At 34.3% G+C, this 23,158-nt stretch overlaps 2 protein-coding genes across 7 annotated transcripts; both read right to left on the reverse strand.

Moving 5' to 3' along the window:
• Positions 1–9,631: 9,631 nt before the first annotated feature.
• LOC110816296 (uncharacterized) lies at positions 9,632–16,873 on the reverse strand. 5 transcript variants are annotated; one of them, XM_088207792.1, is made up of 10 exons: positions 16,600–16,873; positions 15,805–15,920; positions 14,657–14,789; positions 14,248–14,515; positions 13,935–14,039; positions 13,564–13,692; positions 11,661–11,710; positions 11,468–11,565; positions 10,981–11,265; positions 9,632–10,338 (listed from the first exon to the last, which is right to left on the reverse strand). In XM_088207792.1, exons 2-10 carry the CDS (start codon positions 15,850–15,852, stop codon positions 9,808–9,810), a joined length of 1,647 nt encoding a protein of 548 aa, XP_088063918.1. In that variant the 5' UTR covers positions 15,853–15,920; positions 16,600–16,873; the 3' UTR covers positions 9,632–9,807. The 5 variants fall into 5 exon arrangements, with proteins under 5 accessions (XP_088063918.1, XP_088063920.1, XP_088063922.1 ...); XM_088207794.1 differs by lacking the exon at positions 14,657–14,789 and having other exon boundaries at positions 14,248–14,498; XM_088207796.1 differs by lacking the exon at positions 15,805–15,920 and having other exon boundaries at positions 16,600–16,839.
• A 987-nt stretch (positions 16,874–17,860) lies between these two features.
• Positions 17,861–23,087, reverse strand: LOC110816279 (Exostosin family protein). 2 transcript variants are annotated; one of them, XM_088208105.1, is made up of 5 exons: positions 22,932–23,087; positions 21,327–22,355; positions 21,113–21,243; positions 19,906–20,254; positions 17,861–18,764 (listed from the first exon to the last, which is right to left on the reverse strand). In XM_088208105.1, exons 2-5 carry the CDS (start codon positions 22,281–22,283, stop codon positions 18,096–18,098), a joined length of 2,106 nt encoding a protein of 701 aa, XP_088064231.1. In that variant the 5' UTR covers positions 22,284–22,355; positions 22,932–23,087; the 3' UTR covers positions 17,861–18,095. The 2 variants fall into 2 exon arrangements, with proteins under 2 accessions (XP_088064231.1, XP_088064230.1); XM_088208104.1 differs by having other exon boundaries at positions 21,113–21,246.
• Between the last annotated feature and the right edge of the window lie 71 nt (positions 23,088–23,158).

Here is a 23,158-nt window from a genome sequence, read left to right on the forward strand (position 1 = left end):
TTTAGAAACAATGTCCTGAATCGAAGAGCATGGTCTATCAACGACAAACCTTTAATATTAGACACCTACTCCCAACAAACTATGATGGATTCCATAAACTTCCACATAGGTATACCGCGATTTAGAGTCATATACTTACATCTAGGTATGACGAGTATTGATGATGCTACCCAAATTGGCTATCTCCTCAGTTGAGTTCAATACTTCAAACTCTTGAGGACATTGGTAAATGGTCTTACTACCCATACATTAAGTAGAATTTAATTTAAAACATCCCTTAGTACCAGGTATGTTAGTTACTCTAGTTCATGAGAAAGAAATCTAGGTGTATTTTTAATACGAATGTATTTATAAAATCTATTACACTTGTGGCTCTCATCTACCATACTTCCCATCTTATCATATACTGAAAGCAAGTATCTCCATTTCACCTTAGGCCAAGATTTTCAAACCCTTTGAGCCATAGACCAAAATGGATATTAATATGTCCAATGCTAGCATACGTGGGCCGAAGGTGCAACCTTACAATAGGCCTCTCTTGCCTCTTATTATGTGGAAACCCAGAATAATTTTATGTCATTCTCACCCCCCTATGCATTGATTAACCCTATTACCCCTTACACCTATTTTCATTATCACCTAACTATAGCCATATCACCTACCTTTTCGTCTTCATCAGTCCTTCTTTTGCTCTCACCACCTCTATCTCCTTTATTTGTCAAAATTGTATATTAACCCATTAATGCACTTTGTAGCCAAATCAAGAATCATATGTCCACGATTTATATCCCTATCCTTTCTCTCTCTGAGCCCAAACCTCCATTTCTCCTACCCGCTGCCCCCTCTACTTGGGCCTGCCTCTAAGGGGTTGTTGTGTAACAAGTGCATAATGTCCACTGGAACGCCCATGTATTTTATCATCCCCAAGAACACCTCCTCTAAACTGAGCCTTAAAAATCCTAAACATTTAGCCTCCATTTTTATCAATGGATGGGCCCAACAAGCCTTGTCGTTCCCTTAAAAATTCGTTTATGTATTTATACCCCTCCTCTATTTTCAAAGGCCTAATCCAAGCCCCAGAAAACCCCTAAGCCTTGACTTAACACCTCATACTGCTTCCATCTCTAAGAACCCCTAAGCTCAATCTACCTTCACCTTCCACCACAACACCATCTTTTACTAACTGTATGGCCTCAATGGTGAGCTAGTCACCCTTTCTCCATATGAGTCTAATGACTATCAATTGTCAAGGCGTGGTTCGAGCCTTGATAGTTTGTTTCTTAAAATCCCTTGTAAATATAACTTATTCTTCTCTTCTCTTTCTTTTTAAACTATGTTATATGAAGCCAAGTTCGACTACTTTATATAAAGTTATATTTTGAGAATTTTTTTTTTTGTTGGCCTTTATAAAGAGCTAAAGGGGCCCTTTGTCTGGTACGGCACTTTGCTCTCACTTTCCAGGAAATACATATATTTCATCCTATGAATATAGTTTTTGTTGACAACCCAGACTCTCAATGTTCTTAGTTCTATTCTAGGGTCTATGGCCCCTATATGTAAGTTACAAAAGGCATTGTAAGATATATTTACACATTTCTCATGCATACATAATCACCCTTAGTCTTTACACTTCTACCATTAACTCTCGAGAAGCCTTTTTAGTCAACGAACTTAATGGACTATCAGAAGCCCGAGAAGCCTATTGAAATCAAATATCTAAAGATAAATGGCATATTTATAAAGATAAGAATACTACTTACTTTCACTTAAAGGCCACTCATTAGAAATAAATAAACTATAACTCAACCATCTGTACCCAACAAAGGAATTGACTCACTAATCCATGATAAATTGCAGAACACTTTAAAGCACATTGTGCTAAATTATGCAGTAGGTTTCTCCCTCTATCGCTGATCACCTTTCATCCTTATACCCCATCCGTCATATCCCATTATTATTGATCAAATCAATATTTTTCCCCAAGAGTTGGAAATTTATCAAGCTCTTAGAAGTATAAGCTCAAGTAAGGCACCTAGACATGATGCGATTCCCTCCTTTTTTTTATAAAATTTACTAGAAATTATGATTGGAACTTATTTCATATATAAAATCCTTTTCTCATAGGGGTTATCTACTTAAAAAAATGAACCAAAATAACATCATCTTAATCCCAAAAACAATTCTCCCAAGTAACTCTAGATTTCAAACATATTTTCTTATGTAATATAAGTGACAAAATCATCGCTAAAATACTAACTCAAAGACTCCAAACTCACTTTGACCATATTATCTCCCTTTATCAATCCACCTTTATCAAGAGTCTTAATATTCATCACAAGTTTTTAATTGGCTAGGAGTTATTCCACTCTATAAGAATATTTAAATGGAAGAAGGGATAGTTACGTATAACTTGTGATACGAGTAGGAGCATATGATTAATTATAATGGAACTTTTATAAATTTGATGCTTAAAACATGTAGGTTTTTCATCCAAAATGATCCAGCTCTTATGATAATGCTTTATTGCTATGACCTATCAACCACTAATTAATGGAGGCTCAATCAAAGGAATTTAATTCCTAATAGGTCTAAGTTAGGAACACCCGTTATCTCCCTATTTATTCACTCTGTTGATTAATTTATTGTCATACATGCTCTTTTATACAAAGAACCATAAGCTTATTCATGGGTTACTATTGAATGCTCAAGCCCCCTCAATCACACATCTTATATTTGTAGATGACCTACTCTTATTTGGTAAAATCACTTCTCACAACCTCTAAAACTTCCTAGATATCTTAGACATTTATTGTTCTTGGTCTAGACAACTTTTTTAACTATGATAAATTTGATATCACATTAAGCATTAAACTAGTCATCTCCACTAAACAACACCTCAAGCAAATATCCTGAATCATTTAGACTCTTATCCACTTCAAATATTTAGACATACCCCTTGACATATATAGGAAGTCAACTAAGCCCTTCAAATTTTTATTGGAAAATCTTAAAAAGAAAATCCAAGTATAGAGATGAACCATGTTATCCTTTATAGGTAGGCACATCCTAGTTCACACTATTCTATCAGCTCAACCTACTTATGTCATGTCTATCTATAAAATCTCTAAAACTATCACCAACCAACTCACTCAAGTTAGTCGTAGGTTTTGATGGAATAAATCAAACACAACACAAAATGGACATTTTCTCCTGTGTTGGTCTATATTCACAATGCCTAAACATTTAAAAAAATTTAACTATTTAATCTAGCCCTTTTACTTAAATTGACATGTTATCTACTCCAGCCTCCCACTTAAGAATGGAAACAATTACCCTACACCAAATACCTCAAACACACACCTCTTTTAACATGTTCCTTAAAAGCTAGAGAGTTCCTTATTTCGAAAGGGACCTTGAGAGTAGAAAGGTAATAGTTTAGGGGATCTATAAGACCTATAATTTCTATTAGTGACACCCATATATAGGTGGATTCTCGGATCCTTACCTTGCCTAAGTTTTCTCTTCCTTCTCCTTTTAAAGACCCCTTACTTACCGATGTAACCCACTTTATAAATCCTATATCCCATACTTAGAATACCATTCTTCTTGCACAAAAAATTCCCCACACATTGTCTCTCATATTTCTACAAATATTCAAACACAACCTACCCTTACCCACATTAGTTGTTAAAGTGTACAATTTCGTAACAATATATGGCTTACTTAGACTATACAGCTCTCTTTAACGGTATATAAACTCCCAAGTGAGCCAATAAATTCAAGCAATGCAAATTGCTTTAGAAAACCACTATTCTACTACGACAACTAACTCTTTTGATAGAGAATCCTACATAATATCCTACAAGGTGCGACCATTGACATAAATTATTTTTTTATCTTTTCTTATAGGATATGAGGCTACCTAGAGGTAGATATACCCAACATTTACTCATAAAATATCCTCTGGTGAGATTATTCTAATATACCTCACATTTGAACATCAAGCTTATATATTAATTATAACTCTCTATTATGGAATGACTTACACTACTAATAAATAATCCCGCCAAAATCCTTTATCTATTCCTATATTACCAACTATATATTTATCTATGCATCTATCATCACAAAATACTTATATTTATGGTGCAACAAATGCATGCATGAAAACTACGAAATTAATATTCATAAATGTGTTCTCAGCATTCAAACGAAATACATGCAACACCAGAAAATTTTTCAAAGCCGCAAACACGTAGTGGAAGGGAGTTGTGCGTATTCTATCATTACCTCTACACTTGCTATTGTATAACTATGACATTATGTATGCTCTATGATCCAGACTCTTAGCGAACTCCACACAACATTCTTCATCATACCAGCATCTATGCCACAAGTGCCATTTCTAAAGACCTTTATTTTATGGCTTAATGAATGAATCAATTAGAGTTGAAGAACACCGATATATACATGGACCTAGACCGAGTTCGGGCAAATACCTTGCAAGTGGATGAAGTTTCAAGTATAAGGTTAATTTTAGACTTATACTATAGTTAGCAACATCTTGCCAAATTAATCTCAAATGGATTATATTAAACCTATTGATTCTTTTAGCCCATTATTTACTTATATGGTTGTCCCTTTCAGAGTTTAGGGACAACTTTTTCCCTTTGTAACATAAAGCTCATTTTAATATATATTATTTATGTTTAGAAAAACTTTTATTAAATATTATATAAGTAATTGCATTTATTGATATTATCTCTGTAATACTCGGTCCCGAAATTGGTCTGGAATTAATTTTAACATCTTAAATTTGTAAAAAAATTATTTTTAAAATTAATTTATCTTAATTTTTATTAGATTTATGAAAAAAAAATATGTTATAGATGAAATTAAAAATAATTTTGGAAAAAATGGGTGACAATTTGGGTTCACTGGGTGTTTTTGAAAGACAATTTGCCACGTAGGACCACCCAATTAGCAACCTCGACGAATCGGAGCACGCTGCGTGGTAAGGCATGCTGATGTCGATGCCACGCGGCATGCCACGTGGGTGATCCGCGTGCCCCGCAATCGAACAACCTAGGATCAATCCCATGCTCGTGGACAGTCCGGATTTGTTCTCCCTTTAAATGCGATCGAACAGTCAAGATCAAATCGCGATGAATAGTACAGATTCATTTTCTCTTTAAATGTGATCGGACGGTCGAGATCAAACGCGATGAACGGTTCAGATTAACGCAAGATGGATATAAATATTTCATATCACACTGAACCCAAACCCTAGCCGCTAGCCTCCCGTCAGAGAAGAAGAACCAGTCATTGGAGAAGGGAGCGGATCGCCAACCACCGTCGCACTAGAACCACTCCGACCACCAAAAAAGGTAAAAATTCTCCTATCCACTTAAAATTTGATTTCGAGCACCCCCATGGCTAAATTAGAGTAAAAATAACAGCAGGTGAGTCAAAAACCTCGGACAAAGCATGGCGGCACTGCTGCGGGCAAAGCTCGCAACTGCCTCCGATGAGCCCCTTCCTGTTTCTAATTTCATACGATTTTTCCACCGTTGTGTTCATCGTTCTATTTTTATAAGTTGACTGAAGAAAAATGCCCAGCCGCAAAGGTGAGCCAGCAGAGCTGCTATACTAAAAAATCCCACCACCTGTAGGTTTTTGTTTTTTAATTTTTTTTGGCCAACTGAGGCCCTCTAACGTGTTTTTTCGCAGGGATATGTATTAAACCAGCCAAAATCAGCCAGACCGAGGTAAACCACCACAGCGAGCAGTGGTGCCGTTATCGGAGCACGGCGGTGCCATTGTGCCAGAACCTCAAAATTGACCGGAAATGGTTTTTTTCATTGATTTTAGATTCGTAGGGTATTTTTAGGGACGTGAAGTGTGTTTTAATCTACACAGAAAAATTTAAAAAACTCGGAGACTGCTAGTAGACGCAGTAGAAAGTTTGATATTTATGACACAGATTTGAGTAAGAATCCCTCACCTTATTCTCTATTATGGAATTGAAGCTTAATAATCGATAATATAGTATTTTGTATAATTTAGAAAACTTTGAGAATAATTACAAGTTACTAATGGAGTCGGAACCGATTAGTTATTTATTTATGTGTCCTGTGTAACCAATTTTTTACTTTTACAGCTTTAAATATATGAGAATGTATTAGAATGGTTAAATAATTCAGTTGTGCTTCCTTGATGTATATTTATTAATTGTCTTGTGTGATTTATGGTTAATTTATGAAATTAAAAATTAATTTGCAAACGAAAAATTGCTTGGTTATGTGAATTACTGAATGATTGTCTTACTGGATATCATGGGAGATGGTGGATAAACCGGGTACATAGAGAACCCTACCATAAATATTGTCTCATATTGGACGGGGTATTGAGGAATGGTATTTTTGATACTCATACCGAACCGAGTATAGGGACAGCCTGATTCACCCTCATACCGGATGGGGTAGTGAGGGATGGTATTTTTGGCGCTCATACCAAACAGGGTATGAGTACGACCAGTTAGTTGACAATGTTGGATATTGGTTTACGCGTAATAGGATATCCCTATGGGCCTCTAGAAATACCAGTAAGCAAATAAAAAGGAAAAGTTATTGTTTTTACTCACTTAAATATGAGATTAGAATGTTATTTAAGTAATTGTTTTTATAGGTCGATTTTGAAAATCTCATAAAGATAAATATATGCAATAAATAGTTTTCCTTATGATAAATGAATTTACTTAAATCAAGAGTTTCATTGGTTGTTTTTATGATTTTTACCAACCTTCAGTTTCTGTATCGGTGAATAGTGTGATATTTTTACTGAGCTAATATAGCTCACCCTTTCATTAACTATTTTAAATCAAGAGAACCAATATCCAAATTTCGATCAACAAGAGAGTTGTGAATAGTTCACAACTCGGACTCCCTTCAAAAGCTAGTGAAGGTCGTCCTAGAATGCTCAGTTATTTGCTTTTTATTTATTTTTTTAATTTTCATTTGTTATTTTAGAAGGGACATTCTTGTAATTCTATTGGACATTTTAAATTATTGTGTAAGGAATGTAAACATTAAACTCTATTATTTTGCTTCCGCATTTAATTTATGACTTTATTTCCTTTTATGTTCTGGATCTTTACAATCTCTATGCCAAAACCTCAAAATTCTTTTTAATTTTATTCTCTAACTCTTTCGTAGACCTCTCTCCTTTCTTTTCTTTATATTTTTTATTTCTTCTTTTCATTCTCTATTTATTCACCCACTTTCTCATAGAGCATTTAGATGTTCCACCTATATGTACATCATTTTTCTTCCTCTCCTCTCTTTTCTCAAAACTATTTTCTCTAAAAGCATCTCAAATCAAATATAATTAGACTATAACTAATCCTAAATCAGCTACTTTTAAGGCCTTAATTTGATGACATGGTAAGCAAAATTGAAGATGTAGGAACTTTATGGTAATGGATTTCTTAAAATGATACAAGTTGCTCATTAAGACATAGTTAGCAATCTACAATAAATATGTTAGTAGGGAGCAATGGAATATGGGCTTAAAGATAACAAGAGAAATAGAAGTTTGGCGATGTGTTGATGAAGAGGGACGATGATCCGCAGACAACAACTCCCAAATAAAAAGTCTTTAGACTTTGAGCAACCTATGGTTATTGGGCTTGATAACTCTTAATTTTTTTCATAAGTGAGCTTGATTTATAAGATAGGCTAGAATGATTAAAGCAAATCAAGCTTGGTTTTGACTAATTTCCATTAGTATCAAGGTAAGGCCTAATCCATCCTTAGTCCAAAATGCACAACATTAGATCGGTGAAATCCCGTATCATTCATTTTATCAAACAAAAATAATAAAAAAGAAAGAAGGTTTGCAATATTTATGTTTGTAAGATTAAAAAGACATTTTTCTTTATTAGTTACTTATAAAATGTACACACAAAAAATATGATGTCCCTTAGCACATTGTAATTGAGACTTTGTTTTTAGGTGAAACCAAACTCCATTTTACTTTTAAAAAAATAAATAAACAAAAATAATCTATGTTTGTAAGAGGTAATATCAGTATGTAAGTAATTAATTTCATTTATCAAATCACTAGTAGTAATTTTTTATTTTTATATATTTGTTTAGTGCCTTAAATTAAAATATTATAATAGAGACAAAGATTATTTTAAAAGCTAATTATCAAAACTAATAACATTTCATTTCAACCCGGAGTGTATTATTTTTTAATTATAAAAATTCGGTTGCTTATGCCACGTACGCATTGGAGCTACAGAATTTAATGTGAGAAAATGATTACAGTGTTTTCGTCATAATGGGTCCCAACATTTTCCATTAATTAATTATTTTATAGTTGCACATAATAAATATTTAATTAAGAAATGAAATTGGTTAATTGATTTAACAAATAAATGAACCCAACCAAATCTTTTCAATACATATATGTTTTCCCAAATATATATATATATATAAATATTAACGTGAAGAATGTAATTAATTGTACCCCAAAATAATAATAAATAAATAAATAACATGAGCTGTCTAGCAAGAAGAGGAGGTGACAAATTTTAATTAAGAATTTTTTAATCAATTTGGAAAATGAAAATCTAAAATTGGGACACCTTCTCATAGGCACCACAAATAGCCTACGCGTATTTGGTCCCTAGGATTCATGGGTCCTTTGGTTTTTTAAGAGGACAGATTCATGGGATCCTTCAAAAATTACTAGAAAATAATTTTAAATATTGGAATTAATTTAATAAAATTTAAATTTTTTATTATTAGATTTTTGGGAATATTCAGTTCTGAAATATAATATATATATATATATATGCAGATAAATGTTAGGAGGATGCTTGTTTGGTCATCGTCAAGCTTTAAATGGTTTTAGTTGCAAAGTAAGAATTGATTGTGTCGCCGGGCTGAAATCATCACCTTTTAATGGTTGATTATATTGTTCATCCTTAAACAAACATAAATCTTTCTAACTCATATATATATTTTATTATAAATTATTAGATTATTATTCAAATTTTATCATTTACTACGATTTAATTTTTAAAATTTATTTTTAACATTTTGATATTTAATATTTTTCATTTATTTCAAAAAAATAACCTTGACTAATTAATTGAATTAATAAATTAACAAAATAAATTAATCAGTCAAAACTCATTCTTTAAAAACAATAATTGCTAAAAAATTAAAATAATAAAAATCCAAGTCTTGTTTTTTTGACATAGAAAAAAATAACTTTGATGGGATATTTTACATGGTTTATTATATTATGCATAAATTGAATCTAAGAAAGAAAAAAAGGAGCCCAGTATTGGGTGGAATTTAGAAGTTGTAAAGCTTAAAGCTGGTTTTGCTTGTGGTGTTATGCATTTGTTATTTTGTCTTGTAGGGAATTAAATGTTAATATCCAGAGTAGGTTGGTGGGTTCTATTTAATGGGGCTACGGACACTTTGGGCCTCATGCTCTTAATATCTAAACAAAAATTTTGACTCGCAATTATAACAGCAATATTCACAAGGGCCCAATACTGCAATTCTAATCTGGGCCCATGAGCCTTGTTTGGGTAAAACTGTCTGGAGGCAAATTTCTGACCTGAAAATCATTGAATTCAATTCACCCACATTGCATGTTCTTGAAAAATATGTTGTTTACCTTTTTAAAAAAATTGAGAATGGGACTGAGATTTGCTATTCATTTTCTGTAACGTAATGACTGACAAGAAAACCAAAGCAGCAGCAACAGATAATCTATGTTGATGTTTTAGAGTTTGAACTGGCTCCTGCACTGCTTCTGTCTTCCCTCTTGCTTTGCCTTCCCAAGCTCCACCATCATGGTTAAAAGTGCCTCACACATTTCACATGCGTCTGCTTCGTTAGGATTTTTGTTTGTCGAAGAGTAAACCATCCAACCATGATCAAGCTTCTGCTCCGGTCTCACTACTACCGATCCTGGAACTTCAGCATCCCGGCAAGTCACCAGTCCATCACTCTTCTCCCCATATCGGAGCTGCAGATGGAGAGCGCAAACAGCCATGGCAGCAGATATTGGAACTGCTACTGGCACCTGACGTCCAGCCTGAGCTACATAATCAGGCTCATCGCTGCCAAAGCTTGGCAGAGGAAGCCATGGAAGTTCTGCATGAGCTATGTGAGTCATTGTAGCAAGGACACCAGGAGCAATCCTTGCTTCTGAGTGAAAGGATATGAGGGGAATCTGATCAGGAAGCTTGTTCTTCATGATGAACTCCTTCCTCTTTTCATATGTCAGATCCTCTAGTGCTCGTATATCTCCCTGTTCGAGATATTAAACATGGTTTGAACAAACAATATGCTTGGAATGTTTAAGAACATTGAAACTTATAAGACAAATAGACCAAAATTAACTCTTCCCAGATCCTTCATTAAAAGACCAAAAGTACACGCTTCCAGACATACAGAGGAAGGAAGAGATGGAGGAAAAGGATGTACCATTAATGGGAAATTCAAACAATAAAGTGATTACTGGCAAACTGAATGAAAATAAGCCCGACTTTTCTTTGTGTTCTCATTTTTAATCTTTCAAAGGGAAAACTGAAATCCCAAATGTCACCCCAACATTTTCACTGTACTTAGACTCTAACTCAAAGGTAGTAATGCAAAGATAATCAACCATGCCTAAGGAATTCAGGAGTATCCATTACAATAAATCTCAGCTCTGGTGAGCTTGGAACTACTTCTCATCAACTTCATCGATTACTCCCCTCCAATTCAATTTACATGGAGAAAATAAATAAATGACTGACCAAACCCCATTGTAAACTGGCTTCAATCTAAAATTCCTTTTTCCCCCTCAAGACTAGAGTACATAATGGATTAGTATTGTCTTTTCTTGACATATATAATGAAACCGATTACGGTCTTTCAGCATTCATGGTAAAGCAGAAGAAAGAACTACCTTAATTAGCTTGCATATCAAAAGCTCCATTATCCTACGGGTTTCTCTGTCAGCAATCTGCCCTTCACGTAGGATATCAGATGCTATAGGGGAGCCACCATATGGGCTTTGTACCAATGCCAGCCCGGCTACCTTGTTTTCAAGGTGACACCAGTAAATTGACAATGCAGCTGCAGCATCAATTCCACCTTTACTATGTCCAAGAAGCATCACTTGCTTACCAGACCCCCAATAAATTTCCTCAATATACTGCTTCAATTCCCATGCATTGTGCTCAACCGATGCCTTTGTACAAGAAGAAATTATAATTGCTTGAGTAACCATAATGTTTAAACACAAGAGAAAGGAGAACTAACTTAAAAAGGAAATAATACACTTTTATAGGAAGAAGTAGCATTCAAGTAATGCTGAACTGTGATTGATGAAGAAAACTTTTGATTTAACCTGGTTGACCTATGATTCGAGATAATTTACCATCATTTAGTACCTCGCTGTGAATTTTTGCTATGTGGCAAGCTAGACCCATCTTCGAGAAGAATCTCTTAATGGTGACAAAGTATAATGGGCCATGATTGCTAAAAAGGCCTGGCAAGAGTCAAGAATTCACAATACCAATAAATGAAGGCCTAGTTCATACTTCGACCGAACAAGATCTTAAATTGGAAAGGGAGTTTTCATACCAGGAATTAATAGATAAACAAATGAATTAGGAAGTTTATGCTCGCCATTCCTATGCAAGACAAAAAAAAAAGAAGCATCAAATCTCTGCTGACCACAGTAATTAACAATGCTGACATAAGAATGAAATCAGAAAACAGAACAATAATTTTGAAAGTACAAAATAATGCACTGAAAGCAAGTTCATTATTAGACCAAATCATTTGATGCAGTGAACCTCTAAGGCAACTTCAGATGCACTTATTGGAACAAGGTACATTTAAGGCAAGAAAACTGTCTCTTTGCTATTTGTTACTGAGCGTGAGTATGCTTAAAGGAAAGAGGTCAATATAACTTAACGATGAACTTCCGACATAAGATTTACAATCCGCGAATCCACAATCAGAAAATAAGGACATAAAATTTGAGCCATAGCCCCTTTTATTCACAGACAGATCAGGTAATTTATGAGTTAATTTTCGAAAAAGGGACTCAGATAACCTCGGTAAGCAAATATACATCCGCTCCATGCTGCATTAACACCATTAATTGTCAGGATTGCTTGGCAAGCTTTTAAATGTGGTTACAAGATATCTTGAGGCTCCATGTCCAGTTTCAGATTAGATTATGAAAGCTCTCAAGTAACTTCAGATGCAGTTATTGGAAGAAGGCAAAACTAAGGCAAGAGAACTGTTTCTTTGTTGTTTGTTGTTGTGCATGAGCATGGCTAAATGAAACAGGTTGAAGTCCCTTAACTATGGAATTCTCGCATAAGATTTGCAACTCTTGAAATCATCATCAGAAAATAATAGCATAAATTCTGAAACAAAGCCTTTATTATTCACTGATGGATGAGGTCCTTTATGTGTCAATTTCGTGATCACAGTGCTCAAATAACCTCAATAAGCAAATGTACTGTGGGTCCATGGCTGAGGTAACACACTAATTTTAACACAAGTTGCTTGCCAAGCTTTTGATTTTGGTTATAAATATCTCAAGGCACCCATGTCCAATGCAGAAGTAGATTGTTGATAAGGTCTACACAACAAGAAGATGCTCAAAAGAGGAAGAGAAATTTAATTATTATTCAGATATTATGTTGTATCTGATGATATATTAAGATGTGTTGTGTATAACAATTCTGCACTTAATGTATTTAAGTATGTGTATGATTTAGTTGAAGGATAAGATAGACGAGGATATGGAGTTGTTAGTTAAATCTAGAAATTAGTATAAAATTCCATAATAATTGCTTCTCATTTGCTGGACTTTTTGTGTACTATGTGGGATATTTAAGTGGTATTTAAGTACATGCGGTAGGATAGTAGGAGAAAATTGGGAGAATGTGCATCAGGAACTGCTTTGGAAATAACCACCAGAACAACTGATCATCATCCCTCTTGTATAAAAACCACTTGCTGTCTCTGGTATAGATATGCAGAAAAATTTGTCGAAAGAGTTTCTTAAGTACTTTAACTGTAGGAGATCGTTAGATTGTTTCTTAACGAGCCTATACTACTATTAACAAAAACTCCATAACAAGATTTGGACCATAGCAAATTGGCATCAGAGCTAGTCGTTATGGGGGAATTACAAGCTATGTTTGAGAAATTTTTGAAGATAATACTATGAAGACTCGGAAGAAAAAAGATTGAAGTTCGAATTGAGCGGGCAAATTGGAAGAGTTATCCGTCAGAACTGTCAAGAAGGAGTTCGGTGAAGGAAGTAGTTAGCTGAACAGCAACAGTTGCATCCTCCGCAATAACACTTACATCAACAACATTTATGAAGATGCATTGCTACCTCTCATTTTATTTAGTATTTTCATTATACTTAAAACAATTCCTATAGTTAGTTCCCCCATCTTTCCAAGTTTTCATTTTTCATGAATTTACAGAAATTGAATTTGCTATCAAGACTTGATACCTTAAGTCTTCAAGCAGTTCCAAGAATCTTGCAGTACCATCCTCTACAGAAGCCATTCCTGGAGTGTTTTGCAACCATCCAATATCATCAGAAGAACCACGAAAAGTTGTCTTCACCCGAGACGTAACGCTGAAGATATCAAATTCTTAATGTTATCTAAGAAACAAAGCAAGCAATATAGAGATGAAAAGAAAAAAGAAAAACAAGAACTTGCACTGCAGATGGAGTCTAAATAAGTCCAACTTCCAACAGAGATATACTCTCTTCTCGGAAAGGTCCACCAGAGGGAAATTTAAAACCAAATTCTTTACCGATGAATGTAAAGTTGAGAACTTCTATTAGAGGGACATGTAAAAAACCAAATTCTTTACCTACGAACGTAATGTTGAGCACTTCTAAGGTAATAGAAGGAAACTCTCCAAGATGCCAGAGCCAACCTCAAGGCAACTTTTAAACCAAACGCTGGGAGCATCATCCTACAACCAGAGAACGCAAAGTCAAGTCAACTCAAGTAACACATGACGATAACTGCAATGATATTAAAGGACAATAATATTAGAGATACAAGTGAAGACAAAGTAAGACCTTGCATTAGAAATGAAATATTGAGAATACGAGTAAATCAGCTTGGTATTATGCATTGCCAAATAGCTATATGGCCGAGAATTATATTGGAAAAATTACCCCTGAAAAACGAAGGGGCCCCCCAAATAGCTGTAATTGCTCTCTATAATTTCAGACCCTGTATTTACAGGTACTTCCACTAAGACATCAAACACCTCTCTTCCACCAATTCTAACCCTTGTCTCAGCACCACAAGTCACATAGGAACATGCATGTTGCTCCAGATTAGGTTCACTGATGCTATGGCCTGAAGATCTAGGATGTTGTCCTGAAGATACAACTAGCATATCTTCTGTGCACTTATTGATCTCCTGGCGAACAAGATTATCTGCATTAACAGCACAAGGCCTAAATGTAGTGCAAATGCTTCAAATATATGGAGTGTGCACGCCCAAAATTTGAAGGCATTGATTCCAAAAGGAGAATGATTCATAGAGAAATGATATGCATATCTCTAGAAAGAACTCACCGATAAAACAAATGAACCGGCGACTTACGTAAGTAGTCAGTGTCAAGAGATGAGAGAAAATCTCGTCCATTGAAGAGAAGAATCCAAAAAAGTCAAAAGGAACATATACGTTACTCACAACAGCATAACATGCCTGATAAGAAGACCTACATTAGACCATGAAAGGTGAAGCTTCCAAATCATGTTTAAAAGGTCAGGATTGAAGTCAACAACATAAGTTTCGTAAGGTTAATAGCTAATCTTTGTTTAGCCAAGACACATTATAAACTAAGGATTATATCCGAAAGTTTATTTTCATTCTTTTTTTTCCTTTCGGGAATAAATTGTTTTCATTCTTTTTAGTTTCCAATTTGGAAACAGAAAAGGAGATAACTCCAAACTGGTCTACACATTTGGCCATACCTACTTCATAACAAACAGGACATGTATTTGTTAAAAAGAACTGCCATCGGCATAAAAGAAAATTAAGCCCGTTGAAGAAAAGAATGCAAAATACTCGAGGGAACACGTGTTACTCACAACAGATAGCATGCCTGATAAGAAGACCTATGTTAGACCATGAAAGTGAAGCTTTAGATCATGTTTAAATGGTTAGGATTGAAGTAAATGACATAAATTTCCTAAGGTTGATAATTAATTTTGTTTTAGCCAATGAACAAGATGGAAATAAGGATTACATCAGAAAGTTTCTTCCCATTCCTTTTTTTCAGGTAATTTCTTTTCATTCTTAGTTTCTTCCCCTTCCTTTTTCTTCTGGGTAAATTCTTTTCATTCTTTCTAATTTCCCATTAGGAAACCAAAATGCAAATCAACTCCAAACTGGTCATCACATTTGGCCTACTTCACAACATCAACAGAATGTGGATTTGGCAACAAGAACCGCCATTGGCATAAAAGAAAACTAAGCCCAATCATGTAGAAGCCCAAACATTGCCACCTTGCCTTCAAATAAACAGCTGGTAGTAATTGTCTCACTATTCAAACCTATGTCCATTCATCACCAAACGGAAATACATAAAAATAAGAAATAATGGAATAACCATCAAAATAAATGGGTGGAGCAAAGCCCAGTTTGTCGCCATGCGATAGATCAATCCAAAATGATATATTTACATGTGAATTAAAAAGACATAAATAGTAGCACTTACGGGGGATGAGATTTCAGAGACTTTGTTTTCAATATATAAATCACCCATTGATTCTCCAACACTTGAGATAACACACACCTTTTGTCAACTCAGTTAAGACGAAAGCAGTGCATTTCCTAATAAAAATTTTTTAAAAAAAATTAGAAAAAAGATAGAAAAAAATGCAATTTCAGCCCTTTGCAATGCATACTAAAAGGATCTTTTAGTAATCGCGCAAGTATAAGAGACAATTATATAGAAAAGCTCACTCTTCAAGTCCATCAGTGAGACATTTGTATAATAATGCAGTACAAGGAATTTTTACAAGCTATGATATGCGTCAAACATTCAAAGAGGGAAATCGGACACAATCTGAGACCCAATCTTGCAACTCTAATGCTGCACTTAGTTCAAGTCTATTATATTCTCATTCTTTTCTTCTATCTTTAATATTTTTGTATATAGATTTAGTCATAATCTATATAGCTCGAGGACAATTATAAGAAGCATGAATTTAGCATAACAGCAAACAATTCCCAATTTAATCACAGGCACAGCCATTCCAGTTCTATATTCACCTCCAAGAAAACAGCATTTGGAAAAATAGAAGAAGAAAAAGAAAGAGCAAAAGAACTGATTAAACCAAAGAAAAAGTATCACATTCCAAATTTCCAATCTGAAACATCAAAAGCCCATATAAGAAAAGCAACGAATACAACATAGTAAAGAATGTGAACTTATCTGGACACCAAAATCACATCCTCGCACGAATGGCTTATCGAATAAAACCCAAATCTATTAAAGGAGATAACTTACACTGATGAACTGTCCAAATAGACGCTTATGACGAGAAAGAGACAGGAATCCGGAAGACCCAGATATCGATAGCTCCAGAAAATGGGGGAACTGGTTCAAGTTTAAAGAGAGAAGAAGGGAACGAAAATCTGGGTGCGCGCATTCCGAAAAAGGATTGATTTTTGATTGAATTTGAAGGCAAAGAAAAGAACCCTGAAAAGACAGGATAGAAAAGAAGGATAATTTATAGAATATATGATTATATATATGTTGGGAAGTGTAGCGACCGAATGAAGAAAGTCATGCAAAAGGAATGGAGCAAAGCGCCGTGTACGTGTGGATCGTGGGGCTATTTCCAGTCCACTTTTGTCTGTGACCACACCTTTCACTACTTTCTCTGTAATGATTGGATAAAAACATTCCTTACTTCACCTTATTTCTCTAATTTTTTTTTTTTACTGATTTCTTCTTTTTTTCCCTAAATTTCATATTTTTAGAGGAGATATATACTTGAAACCATAATTTTTATGGAGTATTTGATGGTTAGTTGGATTAAATATGTAGAATTTTGTTTTTTTTTTATTTTAGAACTTCAAATATGTAAAATGTTCAAAGAATTTACTTAAAACAAACTTCATAATGAATTATGTAATTCTAAATAATATAAAAAAATTTCAAAATACCAAATCAATTGCACAATGCCAATATTGCAATAATAAATCACATTAACTTTAAAAATATAAGTTACTCGTATATAATATATATATATATATGTATATATCCATGTATAAGAATATAAAAATACAAATAATAATTATTAATATTTTATAGTAAGTAAATTTTTTTTTAATTAGAATAATAAAATGAAGATAAATATCTAATTTAATTTTTTATTTACAAAAAATGTTATTTTTTACTACTCGTAAGGAAAATTAAATTAAGGGAGTAGGAATATTGTAGAGAGATATAAAATAACGTTGGAGTAAAAGAGGAGTGAGTGGTTAAGGTGAAAACTGGAGTGGGTAAAACATCCCAGGCAATTAGTAGTCAAATGGATAAGGCTGCTTACTTTCTAAAAACAAAATCCACAATAAACACACCTCCCACTTTAGGAGTAATCCAGGCTTTTTTGGTATTAGAACCATGTACATTTTGTTGCTTCAAGCAAAGTTTTCTTAAAATAATTTTAAATTTTGTGTAATTATTACATAAAATTATTCATACTTATTACTTTCATTTCTCTTTTTTTTTTTTTTTTTTTTTTTTTTTTCCTTTGGAAGAATTTAAACCATGAACAACTTCATGATCAGCCTCACATCTTATTCCAGCTTAAAAATACCATGAAAGATATTTACAGAATCACTTCTCTCACTTGGACTATCCAACTACAATTGCCTTTACAAAACTACACACATTCATCTCTTTCCCTCAAAGCCCAATTTCTTCCACCTTCACAAGATGATAAAATCTCCTTTCTTCTTCTCATTCTTCTTCTTCTTATTCTTTTTTGTTGCTTCTTACCTCCGTTTTATCTGGAACACTCTATTATACCATATTGAATGAAGGGTCATGTGAAACAGATCATACTTTTCAGGCTTGGCATGCCAGAGAAAATGCCGCTGAATCTTCCTCACCGCAAGTTGCATCTCATGATACTTCTCCTCTGGTATCGAAACTAAAATCTCTTTCAAGTTGGGAATGTCTTTCTCTGCCAGAATTATGGAGAATCTTGACCAGTTCAGGACCTCAAAAAATGGAGGCACAAAATTGTCAGATATAATCACTGGCACGCACTCATAGAAGATTGATTCAACCACACGTGGACTATTGACCTCGTATCCCTTTGGGCAGATACAATACTTGCTGCTCTTCATGTGCTGTATGTAGTTCATTTTGCTTGCCACACCAGAAGGCATCGGCCCAAAAATTTTCATACTAGCATCTTTGTCTTTCCAGTGCTTTAGCAAGATTGGACGTAGGTACCCATGCATATTTCCAGCATAGAAAGCAAGTATACGTCTCTGAGAATGTGGTTTTCCTCCAAGATCTCGAAGAGGATTTCTTGCAGCTCGGACATATGTTTCTGGAAGAGAGACATCCCTCCCTATTTTGAACCCTGCAGTGACATCTGCGTTGCAAAGGGCTTTGATGCAATATTCCATGTGGTGTCTTGTTTCATAGGGAGCCTATTAAGAATACAATTCATCATAGTTCAAGAATACGGAATGTGAGAGAAACAGAAATCAGAGCATCAAAAAATACCACAAAACTGATAGATACAAAGTTCCATTACTGTTCAACTTCAGAAAGTGCATTCGAATCACTGGAATGGACAAAGGAAAGGATCCATCCTTTGTCCATATCCTCATTGAAATATTTCTTAATTATCATTGTTTTAATCACTGAATTATTGGTCACATTATAATTAGATCTCAATGTCTTTTCTGTTGCAATTTGATCTTTCGATTCATAAAATTGTTTCAAACATGATTTTTTATAAAACAGTAAAAAATTTTGACAGAAAATAATAGAAACTCCTTTGTTCTTGCTCTTTTTTTTTTTTATGAAGTTTGAAAGTTATAGCAGTTTATAATTGATCTTAATAAAACAAAAAATAATATTTTTCATTGATATTATGTAAACTATAATTAAAAAAATTAGAGAAGAAAAAAAAAGCTTGGAAGAACCATTTTTTAGAATTCTTTCCCAGTTCAAGTTTAATAAAATCCTTTTTTTAAAATAAAAGAAGAGAAAATGTATTAATGTGAGGTGTTAAGGGAGCACCACCCATTTACAAAAAATTTACAAGTTTAATAAAATCTTTATACTTCTAAAATCATTTTTTGTATCAACCAACAAGATAAAAAGAGTAGTTGTTGTTCTGTCCATAATTTCACAAAAAGCTTTCTTTTGAAATAATTTTATAACTTTGGGAATGGAAATTATAACAAAAGGAATTCATAACTCAGTTGTAACATAGCCATTTTCATGTACTAAATTTGCAATTTACAATTTACATTTTTGGAACAAGAAATAGGAGATATAACCGAATGAAAGGTATAAACTATAAAGCCTCTAAGAGTCAGTCAACTTGGGGCCTACCCCATAACATAGTGAGGCATGAAAATTCATTCTAGCAGCTAGACTCGACCTCCAGGCTCCAGGGTAATAATGTTAATCAATATACAGGAGCTAAGAAAAGTGAACTTCTGGTCCAGATCTTAGTTCTTCATAACCTATAACTATCTCCAAAGTTTTATGGAATTTTTTTAATTCAAAATATGAAAACAGGCACAAACAAGAAGTTATGAGGTATCCAGAACATACCCAGTCATGGCAAGCAACAAGAAAATGATCTGCTCCACCAGTTCTGTTCCAGTAAGGATATCTTGCTGCAATGTTCTCAGCATAGTCCTTCAGATATTGGCGAAGATTTGTGCGATTGTGAGAGTTACGCACATAAAGGGTGTACTCCAGCATCCGCGAACTAAATGGCATGTAGAACAGGTGAGCCCTTCTAGGATCCTTCACTAAAAAATGCTTATTTCCTTCCATCAGTTTCATAAACCAACCTTCTGAGGCGTATAATCCCTTGAGTATTGGTTGATGAAATATTGGTTTTTTTCCGTCCTTGTATACATAGACTTTGAGTGTTTGTATCATGAGTTCATAGCTCCTGAAAAGTAAAATTAAGCTGAAAGTTGGAATATAAAAATGCAGGCAAAAACTTTTAATTACTTAATTTTTGGTATAAAATGTAGACAGTATATCAAACTGCCCCATGAGTATAGGCCCCATCATATGTTTAAAGTAATTGGATGTAGCTCACGAGGATTATTATAGTATATTTCAGAAGCGTACTGGCATGCGAATACTAATTTTCTTTCCATGTTTTTTTTCCTTTCTAAAATCCCCTAGATGGTCGATTTATTCTTTACTCTAATTGTTTGAGGCAAAAAATGTTTAATGACTTCAAGTAGAACCAGGCAGGCTCTAATGCCTAAAGGAGAAGTACAGGAAGAAGAAAATATACATTGGTAAGAACTAGCAAAAAAATCCATTTGAATAATTTTTATCCTTTTCTAGCCGGAGCAAGTGAGGAAGGTAAAGAGATAAATATTTCAAGATATTCAATAATTGCACATCTGAAAACACGTAATACAACTATGAGAGTGGTGTGTCATACATCATTTTGAAGGGATGAAATTATTGATTGAAGAGGAAAGCAGTCTGTTAAATGGTATAAACAGCCAAATGTAGAGCTTCAACCTAAAAGAAATTTTTGGTAAAGAAGCATGAATCAACATATCAACATTTCTTAGCTCCGGAATATGTTACAAGAGCTATGTTGTCATTCAACGGATCCTCCTATTGTTCACTGTAATGATGTTCAAATTACCTATAAGGCTTCTAATCCAGTTCGACATGCTCGCTCAAAGCACATCGAAGTTGATATCCACTTTTTCTCAAGAGAAGGTTTAATCTGGAAGTCTAATTATATGTTTGTTGATAACATATTGGGATCCAAGTTTACCTTTTAAAGATAGAAACATTACGGAAAGCAGGAGCATAAAGTTCTGGATCATCCACTATACTAAGAGCATTCTCAATCTGCGACCTTGCAGCCAAAATCTCCTCATCTCTTTTGGAAGACCATCGTGGTCTCTGCTGCCAAGTATAACAAAGTTTAAATTCTTTGCATTGACTAAATAACTAGTGAAATGTTATCTTTCAGGAAAGATGCTTACCATTGAACGTGAAGACCTACGGTTCCGCAGTAATATCTGGTTCATCTCATCTATCGTTGTCACTGATTTTGGTGGCATTTCACACCTCATCTTTCTTTTACCAATATTAGAAATAATTGTAGAATTCCTTTTTACACTTGGGAGATTGCCTTGAAGAGAAGCCACGTTTGACACTAAATTGTTGAAATAAGTGCTCTTTTGCAAGGAAGGCACGTTAAGTGATGTCTTGGGGAGATTGTCTTGAAGGGAAGCTCCATTTGATGCTGAATTGTTTGAATAAGGGCTATCCTGCAATGAAGGCACTTCAAGTGATGGCTTGAAAGGGAATTGGAGACGAGTATTTACATTTAATTCTCTTGGCAACTGACTTGTATGATTTTCCATAGTAATATGTTGGTTAGGGTTCCCAATTTGCTCCATGGGAAGCTCAAGTGTAGTTTCCCCAGTAATTTCCAGGATAGAACTATCATCTTGGTCTTCATCACTGTTCAATGCAATCATCTCATTTAGATCATCATTCTCAGATAGTGAATCATTGATTACATTCCTTTCTGATGAAAATCTGATAATGTTATCCAAGTGTAGCTCTTGGGATGCAACACCATTTTCTTTTTCTCTGTCCCTTAGTCCACTCTCACGTCCAATGCCTTCTCCAATTCCAAGCTCAGTAATGTTATTATCTATCTCCATTCCAGCAGAGATAGAATCATCAATCTTTCTTGAAACATTAACTGCAAGAGGATTCCGAACCATGACGGACTTTGTTGAAGAGGGTAAGCGACTGCTCTCATCAAACACAGGAGCACAGCCATCAGGCAATAGAGACCGAAGAGCATTTCCATAAGGAAGCAACAGCGACTGGAACATTAGATGAGTAACAGCAACAATCCCAACCAGAAACAGCCACCTCCGCTTTTCATTTTGGTAAAGCTTTCGAAATTGACAAAGTAATTCCATTAAAGGAAATTCTGTCACTACCCAGATGAAAGAGAAACTAGACACTGATCTTGAAGCACGAACATCAATGTCCTACCCAGAGAACAAGCGGTTCAGTGAAGAAGAAACAAGATAAGAAAATAAAAGAAAGCCCCTTAAGAATCCTAACACAGTGTAGACATTCCAGGTATTCCAAAGCATTAACACCTACATAATTATACTTGAAAATGGGAAGGAACCAGAAAATTACTTTCAGAAGATTTGAGAACAAGCAACGACTGGGAGCAGTATTAATACGTTTGCTTGAATTCAGTGAGAGAGCACCAGAAATAATATAAAAATTTCAGTTCGAACATTTAAAACTACAGTGTCAAAAATATAAAGATTTGCAAGCAGACTGAACGGCAGATAAATCATTCATCAAGTAGCATATTAAATCATTGAACGCCAATAATCTTAAAAGAACGAAACAAAATCTTGGCTACGTTTCCTTATTCGGATCCCCAGAAACTAGAAGAAAAGAAGCTGGTTAAGCAGAATGCAAAAGTTGACTAAATTTCCTGAGGAACCAGAGTAGAAATTGAATAGTCAAAAACAAATTCAATGCATTCAGTACTAAAATGAGAAGTTGAAGAAATGGGAAAGGAAAAAAAAAAAAGAAACCCTAACCTTCGAATGAGTTGTTGGGGGGATGGGGGGAGGGAAGAAACTACGTGAGCTTGGAAGTGCTGTGAAACCGAGGGTAGGAACAGAGACAATTTTATTTAATTCAACACAGTGAAGAAAAGTCAAAAGTCAAAAGTCAACAGTCACTCTCACTGTTCATAGTCGGAAGAACCATCTTAACGTTTCTTTAAAATACACTAGTTTTTTTTAATAATCAATTAATTTATTTC

This window comes from Carica papaya, chromosome 7 (genome assembly GCF_054855325.1).
Source record: "Carica papaya isolate Zhongbai chromosome 7, ASM5485532v1, whole genome shotgun sequence".
NCBI lineage: Eukaryota > Viridiplantae > Streptophyta > Magnoliopsida > Brassicales > Caricaceae > Carica > Carica papaya.